Source organism: Cucumis sativus, chromosome 3, assembly GCF_000004075.3.
Source record: "Cucumis sativus cultivar 9930 chromosome 3, Cucumber_9930_V3, whole genome shotgun sequence".
NCBI classification, from domain to species: domain Eukaryota; kingdom Viridiplantae; phylum Streptophyta; class Magnoliopsida; order Cucurbitales; family Cucurbitaceae; genus Cucumis; species Cucumis sativus.
The window spans coordinates 35,223,152-35,237,884 of record NC_026657.2 but is presented as its reverse complement, the minus strand read 5'-3'; the positions used below and the strand labels follow the sequence as shown (position 1 = coordinate 35,237,884).

At 32.5% G+C, this 14,733-nt stretch overlaps 2 protein-coding genes across 2 annotated transcripts; one reads left to right on the top strand and one right to left on the bottom strand.

The window, feature by feature from the left end:
- Positions 1-1,488: 1,488 nt before the first annotated feature.
- On the top strand, positions 1,489-4,918 carry LOC101223038 (probable serine/threonine-protein kinase PBL28). The gene is made up of 7 exons (XM_004141162.3): positions 1,489-1,796; positions 1,889-2,082; positions 2,677-2,881; positions 2,977-3,143; positions 3,252-3,356; positions 3,860-3,982; positions 4,446-4,918. Exons 1-7 carry the CDS (start codon positions 1,697-1,699, stop codon positions 4,656-4,658), a joined length of 1,107 nt encoding a protein of 368 aa, XP_004141210.2. The 5' UTR covers positions 1,489-1,696; the 3' UTR covers positions 4,659-4,918.
- Positions 4,919-5,193: 275 nt separating this feature from the next.
- On the bottom strand, positions 5,194-12,336 carry LOC101207906 (probable leucine-rich repeat receptor-like protein kinase At5g49770). Its single transcript, XM_011654026.2, has 19 exons — positions 12,098-12,336; positions 10,791-10,963; positions 10,623-10,694; positions 10,377-10,451; positions 10,201-10,272; positions 9,948-10,109; positions 9,750-9,824; positions 9,606-9,677; positions 9,442-9,513; positions 9,271-9,339; positions 9,113-9,187; positions 8,906-8,977; positions 8,695-8,829; positions 8,138-8,604; positions 7,892-8,035; positions 7,661-7,800; positions 7,338-7,557; positions 6,050-6,285; positions 5,194-5,938 (listed from the first exon to the last, which is right to left on the bottom strand). The coding sequence occupies exons 1-19, from the start codon at positions 12,257-12,259 to the stop codon at positions 5,474-5,476; spliced, it is 2,958 nt and encodes a 985-aa protein (XP_011652328.1). The 5' UTR covers positions 12,260-12,336; the 3' UTR covers positions 5,194-5,473.
- Positions 12,337-14,733: the final 2,397 nt, after the last annotated feature.

Genomic DNA, 14,733 nt, shown 5'->3' with positions numbered 1-14,733 from the left:
TAGTTGAATGCTACCTCAAAATTTATACATTTTCACACAATGTTTGATATTTATTTTATAAATCACATTCAAATTATCTTACACTTCAAATGATAAATAGATCATGTTCTTATTTACTAATAAATTATCGAGCAGTTTGCAAAAACAGCAAAAAAAAAAAAAATTACGATAATAGAGTTTATGTCACTTATATTTTCAAAATTACAAAAATAGCAAATTTTAAAATAAATTATCGTATGATTACCGTCATATTTGTCAAATTTGCAATATAGAAAAAAAATGTTAAGAGCTGTTTTTTTCTAATTTTTTTTGTCAACTAATATAATATGAAAGATAGATATATATTCGGCTCTTTAACAAAATTTGTCATATTTATAACTTTTGTTTCAATTACATATAATGGTTTAAACTAAAATGTATCCAATATATATTATATATGCATCTTAATTTAAACTATTAATTATTTGTTTTTTTAAAGAGTTACTCAAAGTCATGTCTAAAGTCTAAAGAATATTGGAAGAAAATAAATATGAATGAGTACGCGTTCCAAAAGAAAAATATCAATCACTCGAGGATTGGGTCGAACTAAGTAAATATATGTATTTATGGTAAAAAAAATAAACAAGTTAAGAGGGCTAGATATAATCTACAACTTTGTGATAAAAAACGCGCACACCATTCGTTGTCATAGAATATATTACGAGGACAGATGTTACCTAGCGCTCTAAACTCAATTATTCACTCATTGTACTAAGTTCGAGGCCAGATGCATCGTGCAACAATTATTATTTTAATATCTTTGATTTAATTACTATCATGCTACACATTTTCCTCTCAGCTTTTTTAATATAACATTGTGGGTGAAGGGAAATCAGAACTCCAAATTTTTTAGGTGAAAAATCATATACCAATACCAATTACTAGGGAGCAAAATTCATTTTTCACACGATTTCTTGAAGTGCTTATTAAAATCAATGGCTTTTCCTCCATAATTCCTTTCTTTTCTTCAACCATAAATTGCCAATAATAATTGCACCCTTGGAAACCCAAAGCACAACCACTCTCTTTTCTCATTGCACTGACTAAGTTTAAGGTATTCAAAGTTGATGGAGTAGTATTTGTTTTAAGAAATTATAACTTTGGTATGTAACAAGAGAATCAAATTTTTAACTTCGACATTGATAATACGAACACTATATCAATTGAATTACGTTCGTGTTGACCTTCAACCATAAATAATATGTATATAGTTATGTGTTGAGATCACATGAAAACTATAAATATACTTTATATGTAATTTTTCATTTGATAGGTTCAACAAAAATGGATAACGACCTCACAACCACCAACTCTTAAGCTACAAAATAAAGGCACACACAATAGAGAAAAGCAAAGCTGAGAAAATTTTAGCTTCCATTTCCTTTTCAATAACCAAACCCTTTTGCCTTTCTCTCATCTTTTCTTTTCCTTGAAGCACAATAATATTTCTCTACCCAACCAACAAACTATATCAAAACCAAGAACCTTCCCTTTTTACAATTTCTTCTTTGTTTTTATAATTATGAATATATCACATTTTCAATATCAAATCAAATGATACAATAAATATATTCTCTGTCACTTCAAAAACCCCTATAACCAAAGTCCATTTTATTAATATCCCTTTAGAGATATCTTGAATTATTGGACATGAAAAATGATGGCATTTAGCTTGGTTTCTGCATGGAACAAGAGGCGTAGACGAAAAAAATCTTCTCATTTAAATGATCATCATCAAACTACTACAGACGATCCTTGTATGTTATTAGTAATGTACCCTTCTTCAACTTTAATTTTTGTTACTTGATTCTTTTTTTTCTTGGCTTACCAAGTTGTGTGTGTTCATCAGGGATTTATAGGCCAGTTCAGTTGTGGCAACTTGAGGATCAAACACCCCTTGAAAGACCTTCCAAAAGACACCATGGATCTGCTGTCTTCACGCTTCGGGAAATGGAAGACGCTACAAGTTCCTTTAGCGATGCCAACTTGCTCGGCAAAGGTGGCTTTGGACGAGTTTATCGAGGCACCTTGCGATCTGGAGAGGTATGTTTTCCATCAGTATCTTATCTTTCCCAATTTTTTTGTTATCATATAAACACTGTTTTTACTTCTGAATGTCTTTTTTGTTTTGTTATTTACCTCCAACAGTCTCACTCAAATTCATTCCAAAGTTTTGAAAAACTAAAAAATTAACAGTTTTTAAAATTTTGGTTTTGATTTTTAATTTATATACTCATAATTAAGAATAATTCAGTTGTATCTTAAAGAAAATGGTGATCATTTTGAAGTTTTTTTTTCTGAATAATATATGGTTCGATACCTTAAAGATTGAGGTTACAAACTTATGAAAATAATCACAATTACAAAAAGCGATAATATATTATAAATTAACCAAAGTGACATTACATTTGACAAAGGACATTTGGTTTTTGAATTCCGATAATTAAGTAGAGAATCAAATTCAAATTAAACCTTAAAGAATGTTATAATTAGATGGGTCTAAATGAGCTGTAGTAATTAATATTTTTAAAAAAAGAAGATGGCTGGGGGATGGGCCGAGATGGAATCGTGTATATATATTTATGATGTGATCAATTGAAGCAATATATATATGTATATATGTATGCATATATGCAGGTAGTAGCAATAAAGAAAATGGAGATGCCAGCATTTAAGGAAGCAGAAGGAGAGCGTGAGTTCAGAGTGGAAGTTGACATTTTGAGCAGATTGGACCATCCAAATCTTGTTTCCTTAATTGGTTACTGTGCTGATGGCAAGCATCGCTTTTTAGTTTATGAATATATGCATAAAGGAAACTTACAACATCATTTAAATCATAACGGTACGTACTTTCATTCTTATTTCTTTTAATTTCTGCTATCTTGATCAATATATATATGTGTGTTATTATTTGAAGTAATTTATATATGTATATAGGAATTGGATCAGAAGCAAAAATGGATTGGGAAAGGAGGTTGAAAGTGGCACTTGGAGCAGCAAAAGGACTTGCTTATCTTCATTCAACTTCAGCTGCTGGAATGCCAATTGTCCATAGGGACTTCAAATCCACTAATATTCTTCTCGACTCCAACTTGGATGCAAAGGTTGAAAGTGGCAATTTACTTATTTACTTTACTTAATCTCTTCATGTATATATACATATAATAACAGTTACATTCTTGATATCTCTTATACATATGTTTGTTTAATAGATATCAGATTTTGGGCTAGCAAAGTTTATGCCAGAAGGACAAGAATCACATGTGACTGCAAGAGTCCTCGGAACATTTGGATACTTTGACCCTGAATATACTTCGGTATGTCTAATTTAATGTTCAAACGCTACACATTATTCTGAGTGTCTAAGCGGACCGATTTAATTAGTTAAACAAACTCAACTCAGTGTCTCAATCACTTGTATAAAATAGTTTTACCAATACAATTGATACTACCAAACCCTAAAATCATTTCTTTTTTGTTTCTAAAAATTGAACGTATTTTCTTCCAATTTACAACAATATAATATGGTTTCCATCTTGTTAGCCAAATAATTAAAAATAATAATAATAATTACAATTTTTTTTTTATATAATTTTGATATAAAAAAATCAAATGGTTATATAGCATGCTTGTCAAATAAAATGGAAACCAAATACGTACCAGCTAGTAATTGATTGAGAAATTACAAAGAACATGTTAAATTTGAAACAAAATTAAACAATGAGATGATGATGGTATAATGGAGAAAGATAGATAAAAGAATTAACTAATGATTTGAATTAGTCGGCCATGTGGGTTTGAAATTTGAAAATAAAAATAGACAGGGAAACTGAGCTTGCAAAGCGATGTGTATGCATTTGGAGTGGTTCTTCTTGAGCTGCTCACTGGCCGCAGAGCCGTCGACTTGAACCAAGGCCCTAACGATCAAAACCTTGTCTTACAGGTATTATAAAACAACACCCTATGATCACCACTTTTTCAAAATATATATCATTGTATTTCTAATAATTTAAAATAAGATGATCTTAAAATAAAAGTTCTTTATTACACAATTAACTTGAAGGTTTAAAAATATATATTAAAAATTCGTTTTTGGATTATTATTATTTCTCAACAATTTCTTAACAATTAATAGATTTTACACGGGAAAATGCATCTAAAGACCTTAAATTTTAGGTTTTAATTTTCGTTTGGATTTTAAAGTTTCTAACTATGCTTCAAATATCGTGTTTAATTTTTATACTACGCTTTTTTTTTCGAGAACTAGGTTTGTAGTTTTTGTTATGTATCCACCCTAAAAATACTTTCATTAGTGTTTTCGTAATATTTTTTTATAAGTGTTGTTTTCAAAACAATCAAATGAGGCAAAATGTATACAGGGATTGATTAATGTCTATTTTTTAAAGGTAAGACACATATTGAATGATCGAAAGAAATTACGTAAGGTGATAGATCCAGAAATGAGTCGAAGTTCATATACAATGGAATCTATAGTCATATTTGCAAATTTGGCTTCACGTTGCGTACGAACAGAGAGTAGTGACAGGCCAACAATGGCAGAATGTGTAAGGGAGCTCCAAATGATTATCTACACAAAGTTGCAAATGCGCAAGACCTAAACATATACACATTATGATCATATATATTAAGTACACTTCATTAATTGTTGTATTCCATGAAATGGGTGAAGAAAGAAACATGCACACCCTTTTTCTTCGTGTGAGTAGTGAGTTTAAATCTTTACACTCACATTTGCGATGTAATAACTTTTGTAGGGAAAAAAAAAAGGGTACAATCAACTAGTTTTTATGAGATTAAAGATTTTATACATCATTATTCTAGCTTGAATGAGAAATATCATAAAGAGTAGCCGACCAAATTGGAACTTTTCACGTTTACTAACGTAATTTTTAAATACAATCGAATAGATCATTCTTCACTAGTTAAAGTTATGGAACACAATAAACATCTACAAATATAAGAAAATGGGGCTCACTTTTTGAAAGGCAAAACTCAGCTGGTGCATCTTGCAAAATCACTAGTCAAAGTCTTCTAGTCTTCAATAACATATCAAACATTATTACAAACCAATTGGCAACCCATACGTACATCATAATAATTATTGTTTTTTTAAATCAGTATCATCCCAAGATCTGAACTAAGGAGACCATGCAAAGTTTTTCGTATTCAACTCATTTGAAGGTTCAAACACACGACTTTTAGGTTAGGGTTTTCCAGAGATCACATGTTATCTCTTGAGAGCCTCAAACCTGCATTATAAACAATGATATATGAGGAATACATAACCAAATACATATATACATTAATGTCAACAAAAATAATCTTGAACTGCGCAAAATAGTGATAACTTCTCCCAAGTTTACAACTCCTTGAAACAAAATAATGATAATTTCTACATTGGTTCATCATCCATTCATTGGCTATTCCTGTTGACACTCTCTTTCTGCGAAGCATCATTATAGGGATGTCTAGAAGAAGTTTTGGAAGTCACAAAGTCTGTGGCAGATGAGCATGCTGATGTTGAACTTGTATTTATTCCATCATTCTGCAAAATATTCTCAATTGCCTTAACCATTTCACTCATTGTGGGACGATTTGCAGCTGCTTCTTCGACACATTGCATGGCCAACTCTAAGAACTTTCCGAACCCGATAAGATTTGTCGTATTATCAAATATGGTTGGATCCAGTATATGCTTCAAACCATAATATTCTTCATCATTCTTATTCATCGACATACGCACCTCACGAACTATGTACTTCCCTTTTTCAATTGGCAGCTTAGCAGTTAGCAATTCCAACATAACTACTCCGAAGCTGTACACGTCACTTTTCTCTGTCAACTTTTGACTCATGTAATATTCAGGATCCAAATAACCCTGCATTGAATGTCGTAGACAAATAAGTATAACAAGACAACAATATGAAAAATACTGTAATGCTTGATTGGATTGTTGAGACAATAAAAGGATGAGGCATAAGCTACTTACCATTGTGCCCTTGACTTGAGTAGAAACATGTCCCTTTACACTGTCTGAGACAAGCTTGGACAAGCCAAAATCAGCAACCTTTGCATTTAAACATTCATCTAGCAAAATGTTGGTGGACTTAACATCTCGATGAATTATGGGAGGATTAGCAAGCTCGTGTAAGTAAGTCAGTCCTCTGGCTGACCCTAGAGCGATACGAAGCCTTCTCTTCCAGTCAAGATAAATACCAGATTTTCCTAAAATTAGTATTACGAACCCATGTTATTTGCGATTAGATGTTTAATGAGGCATTGACTACCATCAAAACTGTAACCAAAAGAATTATAGTTTCTTGTGTTCTTTCCTTTTCTCCTCCTTTTAGTCATCAAGAAACAGGCTTTGCCAAGAGCAGCAAACTCGACCGGGACAAAAATAAAACCCCAACAAAAGCCCAACTAAATAGAACTATACAAGAGAAAAGACTCCATTCTTTCTACAAATAATCTCATTCATAATCAAGGATGAATGAACATCACTAAATTTGAAGTGAATCCAAAGACCATACCAAGGTATTATATTCGATTGAGCTTCACACATTGTATTTCAATATAAATGACTCTCCTATTACCCTCCAACCATAAATTCCAAAGAAAGCAAAGATCCCACCAACAGAAAAGCCCTCACCTCATACAAGAGAGACAAATTATTGTTTGAATTCAAACTTCATTAAAATAGTTCATGATATACAGTTAAGGGGGAAACATACACTTAAAAGTTACATGTCTAGCTTTAACATCTTAAAAATCGATATTAGTTTATGACACTTGTCTCTCGACTAATCAAAACAGAACATTTTGTCATTTATTCTAGAAAATTAGTCTCTTTTATCGAACTTTATGTCAGGTACTGGATATTTAGTATGATGTTAGTTAATGGTATAAAGGTAATTAGATAGATAGGAAGGTACTCTATTGTGTAAGGGTGGTTACTAGTAGTTGTTGTGTAAGCGTGGTTACAATTTGTTATAAATAGAGGGAGGATAAGTGAGTAGGAGAGGTTATTTTGTGGAGTGATCTAGGACTTAGGTGAAAGTACTCAAGAGAGAGGTTCTTAGTGCCTTATACATGGGTTTCTTTTTAGTTATATTTCATTATATTCAGATCTTGTTCTTGTTAGGAAGTATTCTAACACTTTCATTTGTTAGAGAGCCTTTAAAATAATAAAAATTAGAAGAAAAATTGAAACAAAAAAGCACACAATCTTTCCAACTTCCATTTCACGATCACCCAAAAGATTCGAGGAAACTTACCAGCTAAGCTTTGTCTAAGTGTCCCATTAGGCATGAATTCATAAACAAGAATTTGTTCTCCTTGTTCGGAACAAAATCCCACTAGGCCTAGAAGATTTTTGTGATGAACTCGTGAAAGCAGCTCAATTTCCGTCTTGAACTCAAGGCCACCCTGCATTGAACCTTGTTGGGCTCTTTTGATTGCAACTAGTTTTCCATCCACCAGTGTTCCTCTGTATACCTGTACCGATGATGACGACAGTGCAAAAACAATTCTAAAGCAATTTGTATAAGAACAAGAAACAATGTTCAGGAAAGCAATAACCAATCATTTGCACATTTACCATGCCAAATCCTCCTGATCCTACCACATTACTGGTGGAGAAATTATCTGTGCATTTTTTAAGTTCAACATAAGAAAACCATCTGGCACCCTTTAATTGTGGCGCGCTTCCACTATCGTTTCCACTTGGCACCCAGAGAGCTGGATTAGAGATAAGCTTAGTACTATTTGGTCACATACACAAACTCCAAACCACAGTGATAAAAGCAATAATGATTAACACATCATATACCATTTGAATTGGCCTTTTCTGCACGTCTCTTTTGTTGAATTGCATATGTTCCAAGTCCAATGAGGCAAAGAACAAGAAAGGCACAGCCAACAGCTATTCCAATTACCATTCCAGTGTTGGTTGAAGTTGATCCATTATCAATGTCTTGAGGCATTTATATATGCTTCTTAGCATCAGTTCATCAAAGCTAAAGCTCAAGTATGACAAATACAGAACCATTTTTGGTAAAATAATTATGAAGATTACCTGAAAAAGGATAAGGAGACGCAAAGAAGTAATATGGCCCAAATTTGTCGGGGGGTTTGTAATTTTGACTGTGCAAATCAAAACCAATCCTCTGAATGTCTTCCCTTTTGAAATATTTACCATCGGCTGGAAAAAGTGCAAGCTCGATCTGAAGATAATCATGAGCATTAAAGAAAGGGTTTTGAATAAAAGGTGTTCGATTGAATTTTTCCAAAAGGCTCATTTCCAATAAATGAAACAGAGTTATATTGGACAATTCCCGGAAAGTGGGTCCTCTAAAGTATAAAGTCCCTTCATATGGATAGGCACATTCACAACTTCGTGGGTTCAGCTTCTCATCAGGAGGACATGAATTACGGCCACAGTAGACAAGGCTGGTGATATAGGTTTTTGCTTGTTGCTGTTGAAGTTGGCAATAGTTTGTATTTGAGAGGATATCAGCGTCACACACAGGATTTCCTGTCAGCCTACACGTTACACTCGTACGAATGAATAAAAGTAAGTCCAAGGAAAAACATGAAATCTAACATTGAGAAAATGGTAAGGATTTTTCTCACATCAAAGCGTTAGTATAACCCGAAAAAGAGGTAACTGAGGAAATGTTGTTATTTTGCAACTCGACTAGCTGCAACGGTTGGCTGATGCTGTCGCCCATATTTAATGTCCCACTAAATGTATTATTCTTCAGTTTTCTGTAACAATTTTTTTTAAAAATAAATTATTTATTGCAATTCAGAATTCAATCTTAATGTTCAACACAAAACTTACACTTGTTGTATATGTGGTAAGCTAAAGATTCCTTCTGGCAGATTTCCCCGTATTAATCCATATTCAACAATTCTGAAACCATGTTAATGAGCACAGACACTTACCATTAGCTGTCAAAGATTTCAAAAAATTGAAAAATATTTCTCACATATTAGCATTATTGGGAACCATATTCTAAGTTTAGTTTTAAGGTGATGTAGAACTTACAGAGTGGTGAGAGATTGTAGAGTTGAGAACCATCCTGGAGCTACTGATGAGCTAAATGAGTTGTTACTAAGATCCCTGTAAAGGCAAACTTCATGAGTTAAGTGAACTAATACTATGAAGATCAAAATGGAAATGTTAGCTCCTCGCCATATGCTTACACGTAAGTTAGTGAACTCATTTGAGATAAGTTTGGTAGTGGACCTGTGAGCATATTGTTGGCTAAATGCCTGAAAAGCACACAGTAATGGGGGATCAAAAAGGAAGTTGATTAACTACCAAAAAGGAGCAATAAGGAAACATTATGTAACTTTTACATTACGAGTACTCACAATTCATTCACATTTATTAGGTTGTTTAGAGTTGATGGGACATTTCCCGTCAAAGAATTCCGATCAACTCGACTGTTACACATTTTAACAACCTCAGTAAGTTATAGAGAAAAAATTGATAAGAAATAATGTAGAGCATTGAAAGCAAAGTAACTTATACTTACAGAACCTCGAGGGTCTTAACAAGTCCCAATGTTGGTGGGATAATCCCAGAAAAATTGTTTCCATCAAATAATCTGATGAAAGAAATGAGTAAGGTATAAAACAGAAAAGGATTGAACAGAGTTGTTGGATGGATATCCACTTACATGTGTATTAATACCATCTCAGAGCTAAAAAGTTCAGGTGGAATGGTACCTGATAACTGGTTATTGCTGAAATGACTGCAATTCACAAAGTCGAGCTTTAATTTTTGACGTCCTTGGGGTGTACAACATCTAATTTTGTAGATATATTTTCTTTCTTTTTTACAGTCGATTTGATTGCGTGGAGAAAATAATACTCACAAATGTTTAGCCATATAAAGTCTATCTAAACCCGAGGATCCGGAAGTGGAAACTGGGAGAGCACCAGTCAACTGATTATCTGCCAGGTCTAGCCAGTATAGTTTGGAGAGTTTTCCCAGAGTTGCCGGTATGGTACCGGTGAAACTGTTAGAATATAAAGACCTGTGGTAGACAAGAATTTTACTTTTAAAAAAAAGAAGAAAGAAAGAACTAAAGAATATCCTTGTTTGCTTATCAATAAATTCTATCTCACAAGAAGGTTAGCTCAGAAAGATTGCCCAATTCTTCTGGAATTTTACCACTAAATCCACACGTAGAAAGGATCCTGGAAGTTGAAAATTGAACATGCAAAGAACAATCTTAGCTGTAGAAAAACAAAAGCATGAAGGTAAATGACACCAAATTTGGTTGCTTATAAGCACTCTTTACAAGGTATCTAGTTTCAACAAGTTCCCTAGAGCCCGAGAGATCGAACCAACAAGGTCTCGGTTGGCTGCAAGGTCCCTGCAATAAAAATAATTAGAAACTCAAGGATCTCAGTGAACAAATATGAAATTGCTTGCTAAACTGGAACACGGGAAATTTTCTTACAAGCATGGTAAGAATTCATGTTATTCATATTGTAAAATGTTGCATGCTCCTATAAACTCAATTACAGAGATTGATGCAACTCACAGTGATCTCAGTTCAGTAAGGCCTCCAATGTCTCCACCAAGTTTACCTTTTAGGCCCATACTTGATAATTTCCTAAAGAGGTTAGTGCAGAGAGTGAGTGATTGATAAGGAAAGGAGTAAAACTAAAGGGAAGGGAAAAGTTATTAATGATAAATAATTGATATTTACAATGCAACTACTCTAGAGTTTTTGCAAATCACTCCATCCCAGGGAGTTCCACATGGATCATTTGATGTTCCCCAGCTTGGTGGTGTATTTTGCCATCCGTCTTTCAAGGATTGAAGAACTGAAGCTGCATCAACAACATGATCATGAAGCTTACAAGGGTCGCATCCCACCCTCTTGACATTGTCAAAGTTAAGTTGTAGTCAAAATCTGCTTCACTGTAACACTCATAGTTCGAAAAGGTCGTTCTAACAAATTTTAAAGTAATGCAACAAACAAAAAAAAAAAATGTTCCAATCTAAATTCAAATATGTTATTCTTAAATCGTCAATCAACCCAAAAGTTTAAACTAATGGGTTATGGTAAATTTGATTATATTGATACTTTAAATCTTCCCTTCACTTGTGGGTTTGATAATTTGCAAAAGACTCTACAAGTTCAAATATTAATTGACAGATAAACGACAATACAGAAGTTTCAGACACACCCTCCTACTTTAATATTATGTAAAATCGTAAAACCAATCCAAGATCTAAGGTTAATAGGTTCTGTAAGTCTACTTATGTCAAATATTGTTAATATGGATGTATGCTAGTCCCTAAACTTTGAAAAGTTTAAATTTCATCTTTAAACCTCTAATTTTAATTCCAACACATCTAACTAGTATGCACCATCGTTTTTCTCTTTTTTTTTCTTCAGAAACAGACAACTTTCATTGTAAAAGAATGAAAGAGTGACACCATCATATTATAAGCCTTTTCTAGAGAAGAATCTCAATGATGAATGAAACAAAAGGGAGCTAAATGTATTATAATAATGCACTCAAATTGGAAATCAAAAGGAAAGACTAGTCAATAAAAGGTAAACACCATCAAATAGTTTTTCTTTTTCTTTCCAAGTTCAACAACAGTAGAGTTTGAATCATCAACCTATCGACATTTGAGATAGTAGTTGTAACTAACCACTGAGCTATAATTGGATTCACACCAGATCGTAAGATAATTGAACTAAATGGTGATTCAATATCACATAACACAAAATAGATTCGATCGATCACAGAAAACAAAGCAAGCCAAGGAAAAAAATTGATAGCGTGGGCAAACAAAAAACATCCCAAAACCCCTTGTTGTTGTTAATCCACCAAGAAGAAATGATAAAATTGGAAAACTCAAGTAAATGAAATCTTGTCTTTGTCTGGTTTGCAATGGAAGGCTTCATACTTGAAAGATGAGATCACGTGAAGTCAAGAGAACAAATAAACAAACAGCAGAAACAGATTAAGGAAGTAATTTCAAAAGGTAGAAACTTACAATCACGGGAGTCAGTAGAAGAAGCTGCCAAGTAGAAGAAATCCAAAAATAGCAGCGAAACCACCAAAAGCGCGCCCATATTTTCTCTCCCACCACGCAAACGACCTGGGTAACTCTCTTCTTCACTAAACCAATGATCGAAACAAAACGGGCAGTGCCCATTTCCCTTTGTTATTTTTAGTTGCATCTCTCTTGAATGCTGGTAGGTGGATGCAATTATCAGTCATAGCTGACATTTTGATCAAGCAATTGCCATTCAACGCTCCCAGTTGGATTTTTTAAGTTGGAGCTGCCCCACCACTGCATTAACTCAAAATCAGCATATACTCAAACTTTTGTGAAAAGTAAACTCTTGTCTTAGGCAAAGGTTCTTTGACTATGACAACATTTCAAAACAAAACATAAAGAAATAATTGGGGGAATTGACAAAAATATGCAAAAAAAAAAAAAAATGGGGTAAATAAAGACTTTCTGATTGATTGTAAAAAAAGTTGACATTTAGGACAAATTGAAGGTAAAATGACGAAAATACCCTCATTTCAGAAACATCTCTAAAACAACCTTAAATCAACCATAAATCTACTTGAAACAATAAAAAATAATATTTGATTTATACATTTAAGATGCAAATATATATACATATAACACAATTCAGATTCGAATTTAAAAAACAATTAAAACAATTCAGATTCAGATTTGGAAAAGAAGAGAGATCCAGATTTGGAAAAGAAGAGCAGATTTAGGGTTGATTTAAGATTGTTTTAGAGATGTTTTAAAGGATGTTAGCAATTTATTATTATTATTATTTTATCTCGTAAACATCTCGCAGGTTCTTAAATTGAAATGTTTAATCTGAAATGAGGGTATTTTCGTCATTTCACCTCCAATTTGTCCTAAATGTCAACTTTTTTACAATCAATCCTAAAAGTCTTTATCTACCCCATTTTTGGCCTATTTTTGTCAATTCCCCAAATAATTTTGAAACTTATAATCTTGAAATAATGGATAAACAAATCAAGTCTTGAGAATGCAACTGAATTGCATGAGTATATAACAAGCAACTATTTTGATTGGTATGAGGTTTTTTGGGTTGAAACCAGTATAACAAATTTGAAGTTGAATTTTGATGTTGAGAACAAAACTTGAGCACCAAAGTGGCACAAATGTTTTGAGAGTGTTTTCTTTGTAACTGCAGCAGGGGAGAAACTCATATGTAGTGATAATAACACTCCACATAGTAAATTTTTTCTACTAAGTGGTTTTTTTAATCTCTAGTTTGAAGTTTTTCCACGTTTGTTTTATGTCTCAATAATAAATCAAACTTTAAGGAATACGTTTGACAGTTTTGCCAAACTAAAAAACAATAATTTTTCATGAGGTTGGATCATCCGTGCAACTTTGTCGCAATGTTGACTCTTTCTAACTATGTAGAAGTCTATCATCCATTGAGCTGTGGCTAATAATAGAGCACAACTTTAATAGTTTTCCATTGCTTTCACATAAAATCAATCACAATGCCATAAAATGTGACATTAAATATACATTAATATTTCACTCAATAACTTTAAGTTTGAAACGCTAAATAACTCACCAATACTATATTCATCAACTACTCAATTTGCTTCCGGATGCCATAAAACTACCTTCCCAATTTAGCCGTTCAAAATAGTAGGTTTATATATTTCCATACCAAGGTTATTCTCGCTCGCATGCAAACTAATAACGGTCTTACCGTTTCTCACATGTATGATCTAGATCAAATCACTTGTAACAATTATAAATTGAATCGTGTTAACAACAATACCAATATAGGTCACTCGACTTTATATATGCTACCGATCACTTATGTTATTGGCTAAACATGATCCTTCCATTGGTCAATTACACATCGTAAAACATAACAACAAATAACCTATTATTTTACCCAACATTGAATAATGGTATACATCAAATTTTGTTAATAAACGAGAGAATGTTCATAGAAAACAAACTAGTATCAACTTTACACTAGAAAAACTTGTTTAATGTTATCTAAATTTGAGGCAAGGCTGTTGTTATTGTGAGCTGTAAGAAAGAAATAATGTGGAAGAGGAAGTTTGAGTTATTATTAAAAGATCGACTTTGATCATCAAACCTAGGAAGAAGAAAGCCCCTAATTTATAGAGGGTATGCAATTGTCCTTTCTGCCATCCATTAATGGATAATTAAGTTTTCACCTAAATGAGAGACTCAAAAACAGTATAATTTTGATTGAATTTAAGGGAAAAGAAAAAAATAATTTGACTTTAATTGTTTTGAACCAAAAAACTAATCCATTCAACCGCGTTTACTCAACGTTCGATACTAGATAAGATTATTCTACACAAAATTATGAAAAATATTATAAAATAGTTATGGTAAAATTAATAGCTTCTATCACGGTTGCTCATGGTCTATAATTTGAAATTTTGTTATTATTATTATTATTTAAATATATTTAGTTCATTTCACAGTATTTAAAAATAAAACAAAGAACAAAAATAATAAAAAAATAAAAAGTATTTATATAGATATAACGATCACATAGGAAAAGATATTAAAATAGTTTATAAAAAAAAATTATAATTGAAGAATTTAATAAAATATAAATGCAGCAA

Excerpts from the sequence above, each read along its gene's own strand:
- LOC101223038 (XM_004141162.3), top strand. The coding sequence starts at position 1,697 with ATGATGGCATTTAGCTTGGTTTCTGCATGGAACAAGAGGCGTAGACGA. Across the intron at positions 2,083-2,676 it reads GCACCTTGCGATCTGGAGAG|GTAGTAGCAATAAAGAAAAT; the intron begins GTATGTTTTCCA and ends GCATATATGCAG. Across the intron at positions 3,144-3,251 it reads ACTCCAACTTGGATGCAAAG|ATATCAGATTTTGGGCTAGC; the intron begins GTTGAAAGTGGC and ends TTTGTTTAATAG.
- LOC101207906 (XM_011654026.2), bottom strand. The coding sequence starts at position 12,259 with ATGGGCACTGCCCGTTTTGTTTCGATCATTGGTTTAGTGAAGAAGAGA. Across the intron at positions 9,340-9,441 it reads CTAATAAATGTGAATGAATT|GCATTTAGCCAACAATATGC; the intron begins GTGAGTACTCGT and ends TGTGCTTTTCAG. Across the intron at positions 8,036-8,137 it reads GTCTCCTTATCCTTTTTCAG|ACATTGATAATGGATCAACT; the intron begins GTAATCTTCATA and ends AAATGCCTCAAG.